The sequence below is a fragment of the Centruroides vittatus genome, unplaced genomic scaffold, assembly GCF_030686945.1.
Source record: "Centruroides vittatus isolate TY-2023 unplaced genomic scaffold, ASM3068694v2 contig_355, whole genome shotgun sequence".
Lineage (NCBI taxonomy): Eukaryota > Metazoa > Arthropoda > Arachnida > Scorpiones > Buthidae > Centruroides > Centruroides vittatus.
This window is the reverse complement of record NW_027122178.1, coordinates 1,256,805-1,282,569: the sequence shown is the minus strand read 5'-3', so window position 1 is coordinate 1,282,569 and position 25,765 is coordinate 1,256,805. Positions and strand designations below refer to the sequence as shown.

The following is a 25,765-nucleotide window of genomic DNA, read 5'->3' as shown; positions in this document are numbered from 1 at the left end:
TAATTAATTTGTAATTTATTTTATTTATAAACGTTATTTTATATTTTTTTAAACTGATATTTATATTTTAAAATTATTGTTTTATGTCACTAGAGGGGGTTTACTGTCATTAAATGGCAGATCTTTAAACGCGTTATCAATTTATTTTTAAAAATCTGAAATTATTCGAGATTTGTTATTTACTTTTAAAATGGAGGCTGCCTTAATATTATCTGCTTGTATTTCGGCTGTGATTATTGTATTGATTATAGCGTTATTATTGAGAAATTTACAAAAATCTTCGTCAACATATGTTCCAGGTAGGTTAATGTATAAATGTACGGTACAGTTTACTTTTAGATCATTTACTCATAATGTATACATGCACAAAGTACCTAATAGTAACTTCTACTAAAGTTAATTATAATATTGTATTCATTTGATTCACAGTATCAAATTATATGTAATGATGGTCTTATTTCATAAAAGTAGTCAAAATTACTATCTCCAAATATTGTTTTCATATATATACAGCAATAAACCTAAGACGGAAACCTTCCTAAAAGGAAAAAATCTTGGTAGAGGAACGATTTTCTATGTTAAACTTAACTATAAGACAAAAACCTGTCCAATGCAGAAACGGAAGAGGTTTTTGGGTAGAAGATAATCTGGATAAAGTGGAAACTAAGATTCCACTTGGAGACAAAAAAGTAAAATTGCTTCTGGGTATAACGGTTGTCGCAGAGCATGATGTACTGTATTCCAAGAATGATTTTCAACTTTATCAGAGAAATGAAAGTCACATGGCGAGTGATGTACAGACACGAAATCTTTATTGGAATTAATTAGGCAGATTACTCGATACCGTTAAGACTCGAGAACTTTCAAGAATCAATTGAGTTTCTGAGAGCCAAACTCTTGAAAACAATGAATTTGATTTGTGAAAACAATGAAAATAAGGTAATGCAGTACTGCCAATTTGCCTTGTGTGAAATGATTAGTAACTATCTAGTACAGTAATACCCCAAACTTACGTGATAGGTGGGACTGAGTGATAACTGCGTAAGTCAGGGTATAATTTCGCATATAAATACATACAAATTATTTTTAATTGGGGCCGGAGACTAAAGAAAACAATAATTTAGGAAAAATGTTTAATAAAATCTTAGATAATACACATGTATAACAAATTATATTATTAAAATCATAAACCAAAGTTATTTTGATGTAGAAGGCTTCATAAAATCTAACAAATTCGTCTGATGGCTCAAAAAATTTTTTTCTCTCTTGCAAAATTTCCTCATAGCATACTAATAATTTTTTTATTTCTCGTTTTGTTGAAGAAATGCACTCTGTGTTGGAGTCTATTTTCTAAAATTTGTAACCTCTTTTCATTTTTGTATCAAAGTCTTTGATAATGTTATCTTTACATTCCAAAGATAGTTTTTCTTTTCTTGTTTGGTGCAGAAGAATCAGTTCCACTTCATTTGGATGACATAGTAGAGTCTCTTAAGTCTCCATAGATATAACAAACACAGAAATAAATAACACAAAATAAATTGTAGCTATGCGTCGATTCCGCACGACATGTCCGAACGTATAAGCTGAGCAATAGTGTGGGGGGGGCGTGAGTAATCAAGAGTTGCGTGCTGCTCAAACAAAAGACGAATCGTCGAGATTTAAAAATCGCGTAACTCCGGGTTCGCGTAAGTCGGGGTAGCTTAAGTCGAGGTATTACTGTATGAGTTTGGGAATTGATTAACATTTTCATAATTATAGAGATTGAAGTAAGCAATTAATTAGAGTATTAAAATTCCATAGGAAGTCAGATTGCAGAATAATTTGGTTTCTGTATTACTCTAATGCAATTAGAATTTCCAACGGCAGAGCGAGACTCTAGTTCTTGATACTCAAATTGTCTTGTTTGCTGTTGTATAAGCTCCTAAAACTGAGAACTTTTTGAATATCTAGTGCAAATTCTTGGAAACAATGAGAACTTTTTTAATCAAATAATTTTCAATTCTTTTATTCAAATACTCCAATCTTTAGTTTGAATCACTCCAGATTAAAGCTTGTAAAAATTTTTTTAATGTGTTAAAGTTATTTTACTATGAAAAATGAATTTAAATGTGACATTTATCTGGTATAGTTTAAACATAAAACAAAAAAAAACTAAAACTTGTTCAAAATGGAAAAAATAATTCAGTTTTCAGTTTACACAAGTTTTACTGTGTTATAGTTATACAGGACTCCTCTGATGATATATTAAATAAAGTTAATGAGTGATTTAATCTTAATTTCAGATAAAACTTACACTAATAGGAATACATAAAAGCATTTTCTGTTGATTTTTAAGAGAACTGTTATATGACTGTTTCTAATTGATAATGTTGGATAGAAGAACTGTTGGATATTTATCTGAGTAATTATAATGCATCAAGTGATCAGTAATAGATAATAATTGCCTAGTCTATTAAAATGCATAATCTGAATGCTTGCAAAAAACAAACTCTGCTAATTAAATTCCTGACTTACCAAATGATATCTTTCATTCCCCAGTCAGCACCTATTTTTTCAGCTTTTTCAAATTCCATGTTTATTTCCATTAATTTCTCTTATAGCTGTATCTTATCACACTTGTATCTTCTCAACATGATGCATATTCATTCCCAGTCAAAACAAAAATGCATGTACATTAAAGCATTTGATGGTTTTCAAACATTATTTTGCAGTCTACAAACACCTCTTAGATTGTGGATAAAGCTTAGACACAAAAAATTATGGTGATGATGTCAGCATTTGAAAAAATGAAATAAAGCAAAACAAAGCAGTTGACTGGGGAATTAAAGGTCATAGTTGATATATCAGGAATTGTTTAATTAGCTTGCAGAGTTTGAAATAAAAAAAATATTTCTTGTAAGCCTCTAGTTTACAATGCTTCATTTTAAGTAGCTTCACCAAATAGATTAAGTTTAACTCTGTATTTTGTTAGTTAGAAGGTGCATAGTTAGTTGTCATCACACAATATTTTGCATTTGGAAAACATGTATTTGTTAAAAATATATTTTTAGCAATTATTTATTTTTAGTTTTTATAATCAATTTTTTTTATTATATTATATATACATTATTAGCATCATTTGATGCATTATAAATTACATGATATTTGCAAGAATATTGATGTAACCAAAAGTGCAAAGGTTTTATTTCTGTTGTAGCAATTTTCTGTGGGTGTATGTGCCATGTGGATTAAATGCCGCTGCTGGTTATCTGCGTAAAATTACAATAATTAACATTTTGTAGTATAAATAGAGAATTTATTAAAATTAAGTGATCGTTAATAGAAAATGATGAACAGAGGCTTCGAGCTGTACCAATTAATCGTGAAGATGGAGGAGGACAAAGGCGTGCTGGTAGAAATGTTAGAGCAAGAATGAGAGCAGCTGCTGCAAGACAACTTGAAGAAGAAGAAGGTTTACATATATTTTTATAAATATAAATGTTAAATATATTATTCTTAAACAGTTTTTGTAAAATTTTAATATTTCAGATGAAGAAAATGATCCACTTGCAGAAGAAATAGCATTACCTGATGGTAAAATTGGTGCTAAAAAAAGAAAAAAGTTAGAAATGAAAGCTGAAAAAAGAGCACAAAGAGAGGTAGATATTTAAAAGAACTTTTTAAAAGTATAATTATATTTATTATTAATTTGAAAAGTATATAACAAAGAAATTAAATTTCCAAATCAAAATAAGTATTTAAATGATTTTAATACAATTAGTTTAATTATACAACAAAATTTTTATATACAAGTTTATTAAAATAAAATAGCAATTTATAAATCAACATTCTAAGAATGATTGTATAATAAAACTTGAAATATTTTTGATAAATATATCTTCTGTTACTCAGAAATATCTTAAAATCTTAAAAAATTTCTCATAGTTGTAAATAGTCATATTTGATGTAAATTATCCAAATCTATGTTGAAAATTTTTTATGCTTAATGTTGTTATTTTCTGTTTTTATTTTCATAATTTAGTAAATAGGACAAATATTTATTTAAAAATAAATAAAATTATGCAAAAAGTACATGCAAAACTATTTAACTGAGTTTTATTTTTACAAAATTGAAAATTTCCTAGACAATATTTTCTTTTGGTGTCAAAGTTCATTTATTTATTTTTGTATTTTTTAAATAAAGTTTAATTGATAATTTCATCAATATGATTTTATTATTACCGTATTTTACGGACTATAAGACGCACTTTTTTTTTCGAAAAATTGCCTCCAAAATTCAGGTGTGTCTTATAGTCCATAGCGTCTTATAGGTATTTTTTTTTTTTTAATTGCTTAAAAATTAAGGTACGTCTTATAGTCCCTAGCGTCTTATAGTCCGTAAAATACGGTATATGTTAATAATCATGAAAACAATAGTAAATTTTTAGACAATGGATAATTATAGGAAAATCTTAGAAGCTTCTCACAAATGTTGTGACAGCATAATGTAAACATTGTTATAAGTTTGAATATTTGTATTTTAAATCAGAAAAAACCAAACACCTTAAGTTGCTGAGAAAAAATTTAATAAATAACGTAACAAACGTTTTCAGCCAAACCTGTTGGCCATCATCAGGTTAAACATATTCGAATGCAAACAAAATGGAACAAAAATTTAAATACAAATAAAATAACGGATGAAATATACATATAATAAAGTAAAAAGTAATTATAAATAACAAAGAAATATATATATAAAAAAAAATATGTATAGGCTAAATAAATAAATATTAAGCCATTACATAATAATAAATTACATGAAAGTCTAATAAATGCAAGATATGCAATGAAAACAAAATCAAGGCATTAAATTAAGAGCTCTCAAATCTTTTAATTAAATATTTCCAGGCTGAAGGCAACCCTTCAGCATCCCTGGCATTAATGCAGGTATTATGCAATCCGCTCTTAAATATTTCAATTTTTTCGGCGCTAAACGCTAAAGTCGATGAATGTACAGGTTTAATAATGCCTGCTTCGCCCCATTTGACTACTGAGCCTTCAACCTGCGCCATCTGAGATAGAATTGTGGCGTTAGATCTTTTGCTGATGTTGTACTTGTGTTTCCTCAATCTAATCCCTAAGTTTCTATTAGTGACACCAATGTAGTTTTTATTAATGCCTAGTTCTTGGTTTTCATAAGGAATTTTGTACACTTCAGCCATTCTTTCTTTATCAATGCTGTCTTTGTCGTTCCTTAATAATTTGTACAGGTTGGGAGCTCTCTTGAAAATTAATTTGGAATTTTTGTGGGCTGAGATTTCCTTCATGATAGCTTCTTTCCTTCTGTCATATGTGAACTTTGTGAATTTGCTGAACCTGTACACTCACTGACTTTAGCATTTAGCACCAAAAAAATTGAAATATTTAAGAGCAGATTGCATAATACCTGCATTAATGCCAGAGATGCTGAAGGGTTGCCTTCAGCCTGGAAATATTTAATTAAAAGATTTGAGAGTTCTTAATTTAATGCCTTGATTTCATTATCATTGCATATTTTGCATTTATTAGAATTTCATGTAATTTATTATTATGTAATGGCTTAATATTTATTTATTTAACCTATACATATTTTTATATATATATATATATATTTCTTTGTTATTTATAATTATTTTTTACTTTATTATATGTATATTTCATCCGTTATTTTATTTGTATTTAAATTTTTGTTCCATTTTGTTTGCATTCGAATATGTTTAACCTGATGATGGCCAACAGGTTTGGCTGAAAACGTTTGTTACGTTATTTATTAAATTTTTTCTCAGCAACTTAAGGTGTTTGGTTTTTTTCTGATTTACATATTGCTGAGTGAGTTCACTTCAATATTTGTATTTTAAAAAATCACATGATTTGAATTGTAAATTCAATTATTAACAGTCTGCAGCAGCTTACCAACGTCCGGTTCGGATCTCCAAATAATAAGAATATCATCAACATACCGCGTGTAGAGTACGATTTCTGCGTTGAAGGTTTGTAGGACTTCGCTATCTAATTTTCTAACCACTAATTCACAGAGGTCTCCAGACAGGGGGCTACTCATTGGGACCCCTCTCCTTTGAAGGTAGACTTGCTGGTTGAAGGTGAAAAAGGAGGTGTAGCATACTAGGTGGGCCAGCTCCAAAATCTGCTTGTGGTGCTTAGGTCCGGGCGGAACAGCTTGGAAGAGGAAGTCTCTAAGGGCACAGAAGCACGGTTCCAATTTAATGGACAGATACATAGCTTCATAGTCCAGCACTGTGATAAATTCTTGCCCGGTTAAAGCAATGCCTTGTAATTTAGAGACGAGTTTGCCCGCGTTCGAAACGGTGTAGCTATATTCTTTCAAATAAGCTCTGAGGAGCTCATGCAAATTCAATTACATACTATTTGTCTTTAAATAATAAAATTTTAAAAATTTACTTTATAATTAATTATCATATTCAAAATTAATGTATATATTTATATGTAAATACTACAATGACTTTTGAATTGAGATTGAAATCATAGTCAGTGTGTCTACACCAGTCTCATGGCAAATAATGTGAAATCTCTTCTGTGAATGAGCAGGATCCTTGATTGTCCAGGGATCAATTCACAATTTGAGTGACTCTTTTGTCTTTAACCTTTTTGACCTGGGACTAAACAGGTGGTTAACTTAACTCTTCTATATACACTGGACGACAAAAAAAATAATGCACCATGAAGGACTTGTTGGATTTGAATAAAAGTTAGTATGTTGCATCATCATAGCTAGATATGTAAATGATTAGCTTTTGGGATCAGGTTCTTGTGTTGTATCACCACCAGAGGGTAGAAAAGTGCTTCCTCTGTCTGGTATAAAGGTGCACGCTGTGATGACTTGTGCATATGTCCTGCGCTTGTGTTGATGGTTGTGACTTCGTTGAGTGATAGACATGCCTCTACGACACATTCGACGGCCTTACACTCAGTTAAGTGAGTTTGAGAGAGGTCACATCGTTGGATTGAGAGAAGGAGGATTGTCATACCGCCAGATTGGCCATCATCTGAACCGTTCTGATGGAACTGTTAGGATGTGTTATGAGCAGTGGGTACGTAGGGGTACACATGAATGGCAAACAGGCTCCGGACGCTATCAACAGACCACCAGGCGGGAGGATCGTCTCATTGTACGTCAAGCACGGACAGCGCCTACAGCTTCGTCATCTACCATTCATGCAGCAGTAGCACCTGCGTTACGGAACCGTGTATCCAGCTGCACCATTTCCAGGCACTTAGTAGAAGGCGGATTGGTCTCCCAATGCCCAGTATGTGTTCTACCATTAACAGCCACCCACCAACACCTCCGTCTGCAGTGGTGTCTTGCATGACAATCATGGACAGCTACCAACCGGCAGCGTATTGTCTTCAGCGACGAATCCCGCTTTTGTTTGGGGGCTCACGATGGCCATGTGAGGGTATGGTGACCCGCTGGTCAAGGTGTCAACCCAGCTTATACTGTAGAGCGGCACACGGGCCCAACCCCCAGTGTTATGGTGTGGGGAGCTGCAACATATGACAGTAGGACACCTCTAGTTGTCATGCGTACTACCCTCACAGCCCAACGATATGTGCAATACATTCTCTGGCAACATGTGTTGCCCCTCATGGCAGGGCTTCCGACAGGCATATTCCAGCAGGATAATGCCCTGCTACACACCGCAGCAGTCTCCCAAGCATGCCTACATAACATTGCACACTTCCTTGGCCTGCACGGTCTCCAGATTTATCGTTAATCAAACATGTATGGGACTACCTGGGACGCCAGCTGCGACAGCCGCAGGATCTGACGCATCTTGAGTCTCAGTTGCATCACGCGTGGACAGATATGCCACAGAACATTATACACAACCTTTATGCCTCCAAGCCAAGGCATATCACAGCTTGTATCCGCGCTAGAGGCAGCCCAATGGGATATTAGTGCCTGCACTGTATTGAACATTACTGCACAATAAAGTATGTTTTTGCTTTATGGTTGCAATCATATACCTGTCTAGCTATGACGATGTCACATACCAATTTTTATTCAAATCCAACAAGTCCTTCATGGTGCGGTTTTTTTTTGTCGTCCAGTGTATATAGAACATGAAATGTAAATTATATACACATATTTATGATAATCTAAAAATTATATATTGTATTAATTAAATGAAAAATAATAATAATACTTGACAAATTTTCAACATTGTAAAAAATTAAAACATGTAAATCTTTATAATCTTTTAGAGAGATTTAGAAGAACGTGAAGAAAGAAAACGTAGACAAGCTTTATTAGATGAACAAAGAAGAGTAGAAGATGAGAAAAGAAAAGAAGAAGAAGCAAGACAGGTAAAATTGATTTTTAAATACATTTTTTGAAAAAAATAAATGATCTAAGTCAGTGTTTCCCAACATGGGGCCCACGCCCCACAGAGGGGCAATTTGATTGTTAAGGGGGGCAATTCGAAAATGGACTCATCCAGAGTTTAAGTTAACCGTATAGCCGCTGTATGCCATATTTATTGTAAATATTGATTTAAGTTAGTTTTAATTTTCTTTGCTCTTTGTTTCCCTTTCCTTCTAGAACTTCCCTTTATAACCCTTTTCCCTTGGGGTGGGATTAACAATTCTGGGAACCACCGAGAACAAAGAGTGAACAAGGCCCTGAGGCCGGTGAAAGAGGAGAAAGGGCATTCTTTGCCCAGACCTCGAGGTGGGCAGACGTGAGTTGTGGTGTTCCAGGTTGTGTTTGGCAATGACTGGAAAGTGCAAAAGACTATGATGAAAGGATTGGGTTTTATCGCGGTTACAATAAAACAGTGTGGCAATTAAGTGCAAGAAAAACTTCAACGAACACGACAATGAGAGACCTTCCAAAAGACCTCAACGTTGGGGGGCATAAGAATTTTAGAAAGGCTTAGGTGGGGCATAGCACAAAAAAGGTTGGGAAACACTGATCTAAGTGTTTAAATTATATATATATCTATATATATATAGATATATATATATAGATATATATATATATATATCTAAAAGATATATATATATATATATATCTTTTAAATATGTATTTTAATAAATTATTATTAATTATATATGTTAAATATACAAATTAAAAGTTTACTGTGTCTGAGATTGGATGATAATATTTTGTCCAAACAAGTTAAGTAAATGGCATTTCTATATTTAAATTTTGTTACATATCTCTTTTATAATATGCTTAATCAGAAAATTAATTTAAAAATTAGATTTATTTTAAGAGTATTTTTTAAAAATTTTATTACATGAATTATTGACTAAAGTTTAAACAAATAAAATTATTTTAAATTCCGTAAATTTGTTAAATAATATCATTTACATATGATTTAATATAAAATTACTGATGATATTTAAAATTATTAAAGGAAGAAGAAGAAAAAAGACTTAAAAAAGAAAAAGAGCAGCAGGAATTGGAAGAATATTTAAAATTGAAAGAGAGTTTTCTTGTAGAAGAAGAAGGCTGTGAAGGAGATATTGATGAGCAAGCAGTAATTATAATCTTTTTCAAATAATCAACATATAAATTTTTATAGTTACATAGCAGCATAATTGCTTGAATTTTTGGGTTTTCACAAACTTTTTTTTTTTGGTGATATTGTCATTCAGGAAAAATTCAGAATTATTGTCAAGACTGGCATATACAGTATAGTTAAATGTATTTTTTTAAATTCAAAATATATTTTGGTCATTATACAGGATGCTAGTAAAGTCTTTATACACCCATGTAACCGACAAACATAGATAGCAACAATTATGAACATAACATTTATGGTTATAGTAAAACGACTGTGCACTACAATAGACCACTTAAAGCACCCCTAGAAGTAAAATTTAGAATTTAGTGCTCCTATCTTCAAACAATGCATGATACAGAAAAAATCAGTTACACACCTGTATAGCATGACTGATTTAGTATGAAAGGATACCCAGCATGAATGACTAGAAAGCATGAAATGCTAATGTGCATTTCACATTTTCTAGTCACACAGATACATAGAGCACAGACAATAAAATATGTATTTCTCATGTGTTCAGTCATGTGTTCTCATTCATGCTTGTTTATAACATATACATTTCTCATTTTTCTTTGTCTTTCTGCTACATTTGTTACAGTGTATCATACATTGTGTGTTGCTGACATGTCAGTGCATAAAGACTTTACTATGCACCATGTATATGCATATTATTTACTTTACATAAACTTTTTATTCAACATAAATAGATATTGAAAGAATTAAAAAAATGTATTTAATTTTAATTTTTTTTCTAATGAAAAGTGTTTATCCAAATACCATATTTCCTGAAAGAGTGAATAACCATTTAATTGAATGATATTGCAAGTACCAAAATAGCCAAATTGAGATTTTTATAATAAATTGTGCACTGCAAAATGATGCACTGAATAGTATCTTTAGTAGTAAAGATACCATATAAGTTTTTTACTTTTTAATAGTACAGATACTATTAAAAAGATCCAAACTGGTTACTGTGAAAAATGCTTCCAACTTATCAACTGCATGGAAAACATTGCACATGCATACAAAATGGCAAATGATCAGGTGTTCACTCTTACCTCTTAGGAGCTGCAAATGCAAAATTTAGGAGAGAGAAGGTATCATGAACTTTTAAATTGGAATCATAAGAAATAGAAAATGCAGAGGGAGTCAGGAAATGAATATTCAACATGCAGTGGACAAATTAAACCAGCCATAAAACCCCCAAGTGATCTGAGTGAAGGACCGTTGCATGTGCCATGCTGCAAATTTTGTATCATAGAGCATGTAATGGTGGACATAAAAGACCTTAGTATTTTAGAAAGCTTTTTTTGTGAGGCCAAAGTGTCTGAAAATTACCTTGGTAATCTGGGTTCAGATTACGTTCAATGACCCTACTGTCATTAGAATAAGACACTCCCTTGATGATTTACAGCCATGAGATGCATTTTCCTTACAGCTGTCAACAAGAAGTTGTGCACACAAGGGAGTTCTGAATTGCTTTAATAGCCTAAAGAGGCCATTACAGCAATCCAACTACTATCTGCATATAGTAGGCCATTCCCAATAAAAAGTGCTAAGAAGGACAGACCTGTACTGTCTATGTGCAAGTTACATGTCTAGAAAATGCAGACTTTTACAGATCTTTAATCTAATGACAAAATTAATAATACTGACTACATCCAAATAAACCATAGCTTTCAGTTTGATAATCTGTGCTTTCATTAAAGATATTTTTATGTTTGGCTAGAGAGATCTATTATGTCACAAGCAACATTCTTCCATAAGCACACCTTTTTTTTGTTAAGTGCCCCAAAATAGGTAGGTTATAAAATGATGTGTCATAAATAAGAAATAAGAACGTTCGTTATAACAGAAATATATACTTTAAAGGCAGAACCTCACTTTGAAATCAAAATATATTAAACTTTTAAAACATCATGTGGAAAAATTTCCATTACACAGAATGCTTTATCATTGTTTTATAAAGTATTTAGCAGTTTTGACCCAACTTTTTGCAGAAGTGTTGTTAAAGGTATATTTAACTGAAATCCCCTTTATACTGAAATCAGTCATTGTTTCAAGTGCTCCAGTGCAATTTAAGGATTTTCCAGTTTCTTCTGTGTTTTTCTAGACCCATTACTTTGGTGGTTGCAATGTTATTCAGTGCAAGCCTTCAATTTTTCTTTATTCACTTTTTATATTTTACTGATCTTAATAATGTAATACAAGAATTATATATCAATTCAGCTGTTGATTCTTGGCAAAAGAAGCATTTAGCAAAAAGAAAACAATTTTGTGTGGGCTTCTGAAATTAGAATTGAGAAAAAGAATGGTCAAATGCTACATCTGGAGTTTTTCTCTATGATGCTTAACTTGTACAGTAGATTGAGACAATACAACATTAGGAGAATAGAGACCTGGAGATGTGGCTGTGGAGAAGAATAAAGTCAGATAGAGCAATAAGGTGAGAAGTGAGGAAGTCCTAAGAAGAGCAAGTGAAAAAATGAGCATATTAGAGACAATAAAGAGGCAAAAAGCTAATTGGATGGCACACATGATTTGAGAGAAAGGCTTATGGAATGATGTTATGGAAGGTATGGTTGCAGGAGGAAAGAAACAAGGGAGAAGGAGAATTAAAATGGTGGATGACTTAAAAGAGGATAATTATAAGGAGCTAAAGACAAGAGCATAGGATAGAATAATATGGAAAAAGAGGTGGTGCTCACTGGACCTGCTATAATTAACAGAAAACTAAAGAAGAGGAAAGAAGAATTATATATAATCATAGTTATAGATAACCATTTAATATAAACAAATAAAATATGGAAATATTAGAAAATGTTTATAATAAATTTTTATTTCATTTCAGACACAAAATAAATTACAAGAATTTATTAATTATATAAAGGTAAGCTCCTTTTTTCAAATGAAAAGTATTTAATAATAATTTTATATTTTTGGGAATACTTTTAAGTTTTTTCATTGCTATGAGTAATTTGGATATTTAGTATATGAAGTTTATTTATAGAAATTACATTCTTCATTTTATTTGTAATAAAGATTTCAGTTATGATTTTTTTTAAAAATAGAAAAATAAAATATCAGTAATGACATTTCAAGAAAATAATGCAGTGTCTTCCAAAATGAATGTTACCATTTTAAATTACTGTAATTATGTTAATTATTATCTGAGAAATATGTGATGAAACACCAATCACTAGAGTAACTCTCTGAGTTCCATCTCCATTCTTCATTTCATTGTCTTGTCTACAACCTGTAAGAAGCACCATAAATGAAAATGGAGACTCCACAATGAGAAGGCATTTTGTTTTCTGCAGTTTGCAAAGCCAGAATTGCTCATCATTGTACAACATGAGTAATCTGCAGGAGCTGTAGAATTGTGACTGCTGTGGAAGTGACAATGACAATGGATATGCTATAGCAAATATAGGAAGAATTTGAGTATCTGTTGTACAGTGCCATGTGATGCAAGGTGCTTACATTGAGAAATTGTAATGGGTAAATGTGAAACTTGGACAGTTTTCCAATATTTTAATGTACATTATAATATTCTCAGGTAGTAATAAATATAATTACAATACTTAACTGCACCACACTGTGATGAATATATAAAAAAGGGAGTGACTCACAATAACCAATTAACCGGAGTCTAAAAGTTTAATATTTGTGAATGTTTTCAAAGCCCCTTCTGGGCTCTTCCTAAGGCTTCTTTTTTTTATTCCAAACAAGCTGGCCATTAAGCTTCAAATATGTATTGAATGGCCAGCTTGTTTGGAATAAAAAAAGAAGCCTGAAGAAGAGTCCAGAAGGGGCTTCAAAAACATTTGCAAATATCGACCTTTTGCACTCCAGTTAATAGGTTATTGTGAGTTTCTAACTTTTTATAATTACAATAATTTAAACTTTGGTAATATTCTTTTTGGAAGACTCTATAGTTTCTAAGATCATTGAAAACTTGAAGAAAATTTCATGTTTTTTATAAACATTTGTATGTAATTTTACTGGTTATTCAAAAAGTTTGAGCCAGTTTTACATGGTCAATACATAGTACTATTGTTGATTTAACAGTATATACTATAAAGATGATTAGAGTAACTCTCCAAGTTTGTTTCATGCCCTATTTTACCAAGGTAAGATTTATCCTGATTAAATTAACTAGGAGTAACTATAACACAGGTTAAAACTGTGTTCATACAGAATGCAGCTTGTTTAGTTTAACATGACATCATTTTTCCAGTTACTAATTCCAGCAGAGGATTAATGCTGTGACTTATGTCAGTAAACCACTTTAAAGATTAAATCAGTTGAAAAAAGAAGTATTAAAATGTCCCAATTGTTAGAGTTAGTTGATTCTAATCAATAGTCTATCTTGTTAAAATGAGAAAAGTTGATTGTGTTTAAAGGCTTAATTGAATGTTAATTCCTGTGTAAACATAGTATTACAGTGATTTGATACAAGTACTACCAGTGATGTGACACATCAATACAATATTTCAGCTCCTCCCACATAATATAACATGTCTCTGGTAACAGAAACCATGATGACACAGATGCTCTGCTTCAGTTTGATAGTTGGCATAGGCATTGCCATCAAAAGAATATATAGTGTCTTTAACAAAACTGTACAAGAAAAAGTCATAAGGTGTCATATTAGATGGCCACAGAAAGGTCATTGAAATTGTTGGCAATGCAGACCATCTCTTGACAGTGATCTGCATTTCTAACAATTTCACAGATGATGCAAACTAAAACTTGCAGACTTTGTCTACAAGTTTTAGTTTGCTTCATGTAGACATATTGTTATAATCATCTGGCAGGAATCAATTAGCACATGAAATCAGATCAACTTTTTTGAATAACCCTGTATTATTTAATCATACTCTTAATCTTTTCAATAATTGGATATGATTATGAAATCATATTTTTAAAATAGTAAAATGAATAGATAAATAATTTATTTATAAGTTGAAGTTAAATTTTCATTAACCAAAGTTTTTAAATCATGATGATTAATATGGAAGTTGTTATGATTAAGTACAGTAAAAATTTGAATATTTTCTTGTTAAAAAAATTTTAAATATATATTTCATTTGATTATTGTTATTTTAATTATTAATTTGGATGCATTTATAAATTACTAAATAATTATAGTAAGCATGTTCAACAACATTTAAAATTTGAAAATTTATAATGTGAAACCTTTTTAAATAAAATATAAAACTTATCAATTATTTTTTGTTTTTTAATAATTGATTAATTTAGTAAAATGTTTCCAACTTATTTTCTTTTTTCCTAATAAAAGTTTATGATAAATGAACAAATTTGCAAATACAGTAGAGAACCAAAAATCGGAATCAATTGGGGACTGGGGATGTTCAGATTAGTGATTTGTTCCAATTACCGATTATGTACGAATAAATATATTAACCTGTCCGATGTTCAAATTTTTCTCCGTTGCGTGTCGCTTCGTGTTGAATTTTCGTTGATTTTAAGCCTAATGAAAATTTTTATAATAATAATCGAGGTTATCGTATCATTAAAAATTATTTCTGCATTTTGCACAAACAAAATAAATATATTGAAGAATATAAAAGCATGAAAATTATACTTTAGAAGTAAATTTAGTATCAAAAACGTTCAATTCAGCATGACACAGTCTGACTGAAAATCGTTCTGATTACCGGCAATTCCGATTATCGGGGTTCCGATTAACGAGTCTCTACTGTACTACAAATTATAATAATTTAAGTGAATATAATTGAGAATTTTCATGTTTTAAATGTATTTTTACAATTTAATTGATAAAGTGTAAAAATATGTCTTTGATTATATTAAATGTAAATAGGAAAAATTATTTTATAATTATTATTTCTTTTAAAACTTTACAGACTTCTAAAGTTGTACTTTTAGAAGATCTTGCAGCTAAGTTTCAATTAAAAACACAGGTATAAATATTTTCTTTTTAAAAATAGGTGGGAATTCAAAACTATTTCCTCTAAAAAGTTACAAAACTGGGACAGGAAATACAATTAAAAGAAGAAACCATATACTAATTTTCAGTAATATTTAATATTGCTGGAAATTAGTATATATTGTTTCTTCTTTTCATTGTACTATTTAGCCCTTTTTTTTTACAATGTTTATTTACTATTGATCAGTTACTACTACAGTCAGTTTTCCTAATCTACAATCTCTCTTCCTACTGTTCTTCCCAATCATCTGTAACATTTGAGACACAACAAAAATACTTGTTATATAAACCAGTGTTTTTTAACCTTTTGTCATTGTGGATCAGTAATTATTTGTGACCAGTCGAAAGGCCTGATGCAGGCAATGGGGCATACTAAATTACAAATAAAAATAATAGTATACTGAATATTATACTGTAAATATATAAAATAATTTATATTGTTAAAGTAATTTAAATAATAGCTAGGGGTGCCCCTAATGACCGTTTTTGGCATACCATGACAGAAACCAACTATTTTTTCAGTTTTATATAGTAGATTATGAATTATGCTTATTTATTATGCCTATATTGATGGTTCAGTTCATACTATTGCAACTAGCATTTTTTGAAATTTACAGGAAGTTAAAGAAAACTTCTGATCATTATTATAAATCTAGATGTACACATACAAAATGTATGAATATATTGTAATATGGGCTTTTTTATGCTCTTCAGGATATCTGATGCCTTTTTCTGCAGTGATTGTAACAGTGATTAATATGTTCCAATAAAGTGACTATACTCAAGTTCTAACATCATACATAATTCTATTGTACCGAACCAAAATTCTTTCAGTATCTGTTAAGATAATAATAGGCTGACATTTTATCTGCAAATGTTATTAAGTCAATGAAACAAAAATAGGAATATGGCCAACATAAAAGTTTTGTATGGCAAAATATATTGCTTCATATAATTACAGTATATTATATTTACTTGCATATAAGACAAGGTTTTTATTCATTTTTCACTGCTTCAAAAACCTAGATTGTCCTGTACATGCAAAGGATTCTATATGGTTTTGCAATAATTTTTATGAACTGTGTATTTGCATTTTTTTTTACCCAATGCTCACCCTCTGGGGTTTAAAAACAAAAGTATTTTATCTGGGTCATTTCAGTCGTTGTGTATTGTCTGGAGTACAGATGAATAGCATTAGAAAAAGGCTTTGAATTGAATTCCAAATTGAAATTCCAAAATCATACAGGAGCTCAATATAAGTTTTAATCTATTCCCATGTGAAAACAGATAATTATTCAGAAATCAGAATTCGGAGAAACTCATAAGTGTAATCAACAAAGAGTGGATTCAACTGTTAAGAATTGGCATAAAAGGTTCCCGATTGTCCAGCTTTACATGAATAAATTATATTGTTAATTTTACAAGATTTTTCTTTGGTTTAAAATGCTAGTAATTTGTGTGGGACAATGTGTGCATTTTACATGCATTTGATATTTTACTTGTGATTAAACAAAATAAAATTAGAATTATATTAATAAATCTAATTTTTTTTTTTTTTTATAATTAAATTCACACCTCGTCCTTTATGTGAGTAAATATGATAAAACATTTCATAAAAAAATAATTTCTTTCCAAGTACATTAACAGTATCATCTCCATATCCCTCTGGCTAAGTAACATAAACTGAACATGATTTAGATGTGGAAGTGCAAGATAGTGACATAAAATCATCATAATAATATGTATTCTTAAAATCATTGGATATAAAAAAAGCTAATCTGAACTCACTCATCCTCTTCCATGTTACAGTCTGTGCACTTTAAATTCTGATAAAATTCATGATAAACTGAAGGAATGATATTTTATTACAAAGGACTTCAAATCTGAGTATTTGGCTTTCAAAATAGGCAAGTCTTTAGTGTAAACTCTTTGAAGTGTGACAACATGATCTATTGATACCCTACAACCTTATGATTTGTAAAATAGATCAATACTTTAAAAATGTTCCTCATAATCATACTTGAATGAGCAGATCCATGGCTGCTCTTTCTTCACCAACACAATAATGTCAACCACCTGACTTTTTCACTATTTTCAGCCTTTGTTAAATTCTTTGCTGTTGCTGATGCCATCTTAAAATCATAAAAGTTGTCTTGCGACATCATATGAATCTTGTACCTCTTTCTATTTTGCTTGGCTGCTGTTGCATGTAGCACTCTTCTGGCACAGATTTTCATGCCTTTTTTTGGCTCTCTCAATAACATTGTGCATGCAGTTTCCTTTATTTTCATTGTGCCCCTTCTCAAAAAATTTATGACGGATTACATCAATATTGAAAACACCAACACAGAAAAGGTACACAAAGAAAATAAAGCAGTTATGCCCACCACCAGTTATAGAGAAGAATGAAAATTCCCCTTTTCCTTCCATACTTTGCTTCACAAGAAACTTATGTATGCAGCTGGACACTTCAATACTGCCTTGTCTTCCAATTCCTTCTTGCTACATATAACATTCTCCTTTGTATTTTCTAAAATTATAAATGGTGATATTGTAGATGCTTAGTTTTCTGAAGATATGTCACAATATGGTGTAGTCAGCACCTGTTAAAAATCAAAGCATACACATAAAAATAACTACAATTATACTATAATTGTAGTGTTAATGTAATTGAATTATGTTTTCATAATAGGGGAACATTGAGTTTTTACTGACTTTATTATATAATAATTGCAAAAATTAGAAAATTTTTTTACTTGTAAGCATTATAAAATTGTTTGTCCAGACTAAACTGATCAAAAAATACTTTTATTTCTAGCATAATTCAGTTAAATAGGATCATAAATGCAGTTACAATGCTTAGGCGTGGGCTATCAATACAGTTTTTCTGCTACTGTACATGACTTATGATCAATTAGTACAGAAAAATCTTTGAATCTGTAGTTACCATGATAGAGTTTCAACTTATCTATGCTATTCACACAGTGTAGCATATAAAATGTTATTTTTCCAGATAGAGGTTACCTTCTGCATTACTGGAGTATTGTAAATTCATTTATGGTATTTTGACAGTTACAATAATATTGTACTGAACCGTCAATATGTTTATCTAGAGTTATTGCACATAATGTAGAGTTGCTGTATGTACTTTATTATTTAAATGTCACTCATAATTAACTGTGCCAGCAATCAATATAGTCAATTGTTTTTCACAGATCAGCAGTTGAAAAGTATTTGATAGACTAGATAGGGAAAAGTATTAATTCCTTTATTCATCTTTATTTCATCCAAAGATATACAAACATTCTTTTTCTGGTTTGCACTGAATATAATCTTTTTAAATTCTTATTTCTTTATTATCATACTAACAAAAAATACATGAATGACCTTTGTTTGCAATGATTTTAATTAGTCATAAGATTGTTTTTTAATAGGATGTATATTTATACAAAACAAACTTCAGATATTTTGGCCTTGTGTTTGTTTTTTGATATCTCAAAAGATTTTTATGAAGAAACCCAAACATGTTTTATTTGTAATACATAAAATAATGAAAATTCTTATATTCTAAAAAAATCTATTTTCAGGATTGTATCGACAGAGTCCAAGAACTTCTGCTTCAAGAACAGTTAGTCGGTGTCATAGATGATAGAGGCAAGTTTATATACATAACCCATGAAGAGCTTGGAGCTGTGGCTAAATTCATCAAACAGCGTGGAAGAGTGTCAATTAATGAACTCGTCGAACACAGCAATAATCTCATTAATCTTCAAACAGATGTTAAATGTGAAGCATAAAAATGATTTATTTATGATAGAAAGTTTTATAAAGTATGAAAATTTATTAGAGTACTTTTTTTTATTTAAGTATACTTAATATATGTTTAAGTTATTACAGAAAGTTGAATGAGAATTTTATATATTAAATAAAATTTAACTATTTTCTTTAATCTGTAAAAATTTCTTTTTAAAACTGAATTCATGAATATATTGTATTAAGATTTTGCAAGTTCAATTTCTAAAAAAAATGTATCTGTAAAGTATAAATCACAAAATATAATTGCTTTACTGAAACGTAATTTTCATTAAATTATAATAAATAGTTTAAAGATGTTAATTCACTGACAGAAAGTTTCAAAAATTGATGTATGTAAAACAGAACTTAGAATAGCCTTCTGCTTTGTTACTTATTCTCAAAAAATAAAGTTTTTTAAACAAATTAACATTTTTATTTATAGAACGTTGTTTTTAATTTTATAATAATAATATGTAACTTTAAGTAATAATAATAATAATTTCATTTCTATTTTTAAAAGGAAACTATTTTTCACTGTTTCAACACATTATTTCTTGTGTTGTTATGCAATATCTAATAAGTGTAATAAAATTGGTATAATAAATTTATCAAATATTAAAATGAAGAAATCATCTATCATCTTTACATTGACAACTGATGCCTGTGCATATAAACAATTCCACAAGCCTGATTTTTGATTAAAGTCAGACAATCTGCTGAATTATTGGATTATGATTAGGCTAAGCTAATAATTAAATACTATGTAATTTGTTTAGAAGTAGATAGTTAAACTACCATCTATTGATAAATTTAATAATTAAAATAATTTTAATTTAGAATTTCTGGAAAAGAATTAGACCAGAACGGGACTGGAACTTGCAACTTCTGCTTACTGTGCAGATGCATGGCAGTTTCACTATCCGACCTCTTTGATCTTCACTTCCTGAACTATTCATTTATGAATGACCTGTGTGATTACATCTGAATTAATAGTTCTGGAAACAGAGATCTTGGCAGCATAGTTGGCTACACATCTGCAGGGTAAGTGGAAGTTGTGGGTTTGAGTCCTGCTTTGGACAGATTCTTTTAATACAGAAATTCTAAGTTAATATTATCTTGATGGTTGCTTAACTGCCTACCTCTAGATAAGTTACTTTGTATTTGATCATTAACTTAGTCTAATCAAAGCCCAATAATTCGGCAGACTGTTTTGACTATTGCACATTAATGTGTTAAGAATACTTTTTCTATTAGGAATTGTTTCTCTTGTTGACAATACAGATGTCTCTGAAGTATGTTGCACTAACTGGAAAAACACAACTGGCAAAAAAATTTAAATAATTACATTTTATTTCATGCTCTGTTACTAAAAGCTTTACTTTGTCACTGAACCAATGCTCTCTGTCCACTGCAATCCTTTTTAATTCATAATAATTTCAAAACCCATAAAAGCATTGATCTCTTTTAGATACTTTTTCCTTGGTCTTCCTTTCTTTCCAAGAATTTAGTTTACAAGGATAGTTTTTAGGAAATTATTGGACCTATCAATTTTTCTCTTTTTCTTGCATTAACTTTTTATTCTGCCATTTCCCTCAAAATTGTTTCATTTGTCTTGTTTACTCTCTTGCACATCGACATTTCTGCTGCCTCCAGATGGGTCATCTCTTGCTTTTGTGACCATGTGCAAAGTGCCCCTATGCTTCTGCAATGAGACTGAAGGGTTGACATCACATTGGCAATGACAAAGTTGTCAGGACTGACACCACTGTGTCTTTAAGGACACACACAGAAACCTCTATGGCTGTTGAGTTAGTTTTTACAGGAGCAGTTGCATGTGTTTTTACGCAAGCAGGCAATCTGATTTGGGATGGAGATGGATTAGGCGAAAGAAGTGCACTCTACAACTAAATTACAAAAATACCCATTTATTTATCATAGGATATTTACAAATAAGCTGAATGTAACTATTTACAATTGAAAGGTTGAACATTAGTTATTGGCTATCATATTGTATATTATAACTATTGGCTATCTCTCTGTATATTATATAAGGCTAGTATATTATATTTAAGGCTATTGTAACTACCCTTGCAAGTCCTAGTCATGAGAGAGAGTTTACAGAGATTGGCAGGTGGATAAATACCTTATTTAGAAGCTGAGAATACTCTTCTTTGCCAATCGGGTTGATGGCACGATAACTTGATGATTGGGAAGTTAGATGGAAGGCTCTTAATGTTTGGTAAGGTCTTGATATTTGGATTATTTTGGTGACAGGAGGGTCTTCAGAGGGAGATATCCAAGAACTCGTGCATGTAAGGTATCCGAGTGTGGTAAGGTTGACAGGTGTAAGGTATCTGAGAACTCCAAAGAGGGTGAACTTTTGGTGATGATGGACGAACCCTCTGTCGTCATCAGACCTTGCCTTTTATTTGGAGGTCCTCCCCTCTTCCTTCTATTGCCTTTTTTTGGTAAAGTAAATCTCCACATCCAATAGCGATTTATTCATTAGGTTCCTGTTGAAACATTCAATGTATCATGTTGGAAAAGAAAGTGAGTCCAGGGTGAAAGATACAATCATATCCTTTGCATTTAATAATCATGGAAAAGTTCTAACAATTTTTTTCTTGACAAAAATTTTATTCAAAAATTTTGTAAGGTTTGGGCTCTCACACTTTCCTAGTATCCAGCATTCATTTCCATACACAAAATTCTCCACACAAATGTCTTAGTAAATGTCTTCTTTCCTTCCATACTTAGGTGTTTTGACATTAGCATATTTCTTTTGCTTTGGAAAGCTTGTTTTATGAATCTTATCCTTTTTTTTTTAAATTTCCTTTATATATATCTATTATCAAAACTTACACAACCAAAAATGCAGCTTGTAAAACACAGCTATGGAGAAAAAAACATTTTCATGTTAAAGAATTTATTCAGAAACATATATCAGAATAGAATGTATGAAGGAATGTAATGATATTCATTTCCAGATAAGTTCTTTAACTTGAGGAAAATTGCTAAAAACAATTGAAAACATTTGTTTTTCTCCATAGTTATGTTTCATGAGCTGGATTTTTGGTTGTGTAAGTGTTTTGAATATTATCCAGTATTTAGTGCATTTATCTATATATATAATTGAGACGAGTTGATAATGATAATAATCAGCACAGAGCCTGAACGGTTAGGAGTTGAAAGTTGAAATTTGGTACACAGTTAGGGTACATCACGAGAATGCACACTAAAAGAGGATATTTCGAAATTCCCACACGGGGGAGAGGGACAGGATTAAGGCTTAACACTTCCATCAACAATGGAATTGTTAAGAGAAAGCGACATGCAAGTCGCAGATGCAGTTTTTTTTTGTTTTTGCAGGAAATCACATATTTTTAGACCCATCTAAAAATTCTCTAATTAGTCTGGAAACAGGGGGACCCAATTCTTGCATTCTGTGAAAACAGGTAAGGTTGACTATAACGTAATAATCTTAATCTTCGCTATCATTACTTTTGCCCAAGCAATGCCGGGCCTACCTGCTAGTTATATCTGTTATCTTCTGTAATTTCACTCCCTAAACAGGAGATGGAAAAAGTAAAAAATTTTACCTTTCTATCCTTTTTATCTTCCTGTTGTTCTTTTTTACCACTATCACCTTTGTTTTCTTAATATTTATCCTTAAACCTCATTGATATAAGTTCTTATACAGTATACTAAACATATGATTCATTTCTCTAACAGTGACAATGAATAATTCAGAATCTTTTTCCCATTTCTCATTATATTTTTTGTACTCTCTTCATTGTACATATTAAACAGATAAGGAGAATGTGGCAGCCCTTACACCCTTCATCATCATTGTTTCTCTCTCCACCCCATTGATAGATAAATAAATAATTTATATATATACATATATTTATCATATACAGTGGGCGATTGGTTAACGAACACTTTCGCGTAAGATTTTTATGATCGGACAATGAACATATGTTCGGATAACAAACACTTCACTGAACAAACAAAAAGAAGCAACGAAAATAGCAAATACCGATTGATTTTCCCTTGTCTTCAGGTAACAATTTGAAACTTTTTGGAGTGCGGGAGATGTCGACATCAATGCTCAATCCGATATATACTGATCAGATAGTATTCCTCAAACTTTGAAATACTTCCTTGTAATTCCAGCCTTTTATTTTTCTGACAGAAACAATTCTTTTATAGTATTCGCGAGACTGTCGGGCGGGCACTCATTAAGTTTTGCATCGGTTTTTATTTTCGAAAGGTGAGAGTATAATAGCAAAGGTAGAGAGTGGGCAGAAGATGTCTGATGTTGCTGGGCAGTATGGCTTGAACATGTCTACAGTAGGGTGCAGTTTAATCTTATCTGAGATACAGTATAATTAAGAAGACTCAAGCAGCTAAAGGAGTAACAAAAATCACATCTGAGAAATAAAGATCACCGAAGAGCTCATAATGGAACCTGAAACTGATCTGACGACAGAACGCCAAGAACTCTTGAATGAAGGACACCAAGAAACTTGGCAAGATATGTTTTCTTCTGAAAAAGAGGATTAATGTCAATATCTGCTATTAATTAAAGATCTTTTGAAGAAGTGGGGGATGTCAGATCAACAGTCTTAAAATGGCATCCAAACCAGGTTGAGGTTAATAGGCTTGGGGATCTCTACAATTACAATGCTATTAATTACTTCAGAAAATCCTGAAGAAGAAAGAAAAGCGATCAACATTAGACAGATTCTTTAACCCCCACAAACAAAAAAACATGACTATTAAAAATGCAAGACTGTGTATATATGTATTTTTATTATTACATATAAATAAATGTAGTAGGAATTTGGAAAGTATATATATTTTTTTATTTTTTGGGGTCTCCGGAATGAATTAATCAAATTCCCATAAAAACCTATTGTAAATCGATAATTGGTTAACGAACAAAGTCTTGGAATGGATTACGTTCATTAACCGATCACCTCATGCATTCTTGTGTAACTGGTAAATTATCCTTTTATCCTGCCAATCTAAGTTTGCCTTCTTCATAGTTTTAAACAGCAGATTCCACTGTATCAAATGACTATCAGGGAGCAAGATCAGCCAAATATTACATCCTGGATATGTTGAGTAATACAGATTCTCCTACATCCAGTAGCATGAATTAGTGGAATTAATGTTACCAAGTTTTTTGGTAGATTGGTTACTGTTTCTACATTTTATGTTAACTTTTTCCTTAATTTCAACAAAACAGCATGAAATAAAATGTATTTATTTAAATTTTTTTTGCATGTAATATATTTCTACCATATTGTCAACAAAGAAAAAAGATCTGTAAGGCATTAATGCACAACAGTCAAAACTTTTTCACGTAACATTGTAAAAATGACAGAAAAACCCTGTTTTATATGTTGTCCTGAATGGCATTCTCTTTTCATTAGGTGCTCCTTTGGATCATTTTTTACCAAATACCCTGTATAGATAAGAAAATGAACAATTATTTATTGTGACATCACAATGCCGGGTTGCAATTTTTAATTGTATTTTTTTAATATACTGTATACGCTCTCCACCTCAAATTAGTAGTGTCTTGCCCCTATACATCATACTTTTCCTGTTAGTTAGATGACAAGCATGATTCTATTGCTAACTCCTTTCAGAGAAAAATTTTTGAATTGAAATAATGTGACTTCCTGTTTGTACCAGAAGTTCATTATATATATATTAGTTAATAGAGACCTCTTGCCCCTAATCTTTTCATATCTGGTCTCGGCTTTCATCTATCTAACTCTACTCTCGAGATTAAGGAAAGACAGACGGACAACAGTAGGAATTTATAGGTCTACAATTTTTTCAAATTGCATCCCAATGATAAAACTTGGATAAATGAGTAATTTGTCACAAATACTACTAGCTTAAGGATGAATGAATTTATATTTCTAACGTAAGTATTGAATAGTTTAATATTAAATTCTAAAGTCTCTTATATTATTCAAAATGGTATATCTAGAATTTTAAAAGTTCTTCACATAACAATAGTAACGAAAATAATACCTGGAGATCATGTAACTTATCAAATTCTCAATTTTTCCCCCACTTATAACTAGAAACATTAAGAAATGAACTAAGAGATACATCAGCTGCATGTTCTACAATAAGATTTTATTTGCTTCATTTGTCTCAAGTAGAAGACTTAAGTAACTTTCTGATGTTAATATGCATAATATTAGTAAAGGAATTGGACTGTCGTTCTGTGGACCATGTACAAATTTGATCCAGTCATCAAACCTGCAATGGTCACAAAAAAGGGTCCTCTTAGTCCTCGTATGGATTAAAAAAAGAAACGAAAAATACTTTTGTTAAATATGTTTATTTAAAACGTTTTAAAATATACTGCGATGAAAAAAGTAACAAATTTATAATACAT

At 30.9% G+C, this 25,765-nt stretch overlaps 1 protein-coding gene across 1 annotated transcript; it reads left to right on the top strand.

Moving 5' to 3' along the window:
* The first annotated feature begins 103 nt into the window (after positions 1-103).
* Positions 104-19,765, top strand: Ddrgk1 (DDRGK domain containing 1). Its single transcript, XM_067269677.1, has 8 exons — positions 104-299; positions 3,323-3,451; positions 3,529-3,638; positions 8,263-8,364; positions 9,420-9,542; positions 12,421-12,459; positions 15,461-15,517; positions 19,131-19,765. The coding sequence occupies exons 1-8, from the start codon at positions 191-193 to the stop codon at positions 19,338-19,340; spliced, it is 879 nt and encodes a 292-aa protein (XP_067125778.1). The 5' UTR covers positions 104-190; the 3' UTR covers positions 19,341-19,765.
* Positions 19,766-25,765: the final 6,000 nt, after the last annotated feature.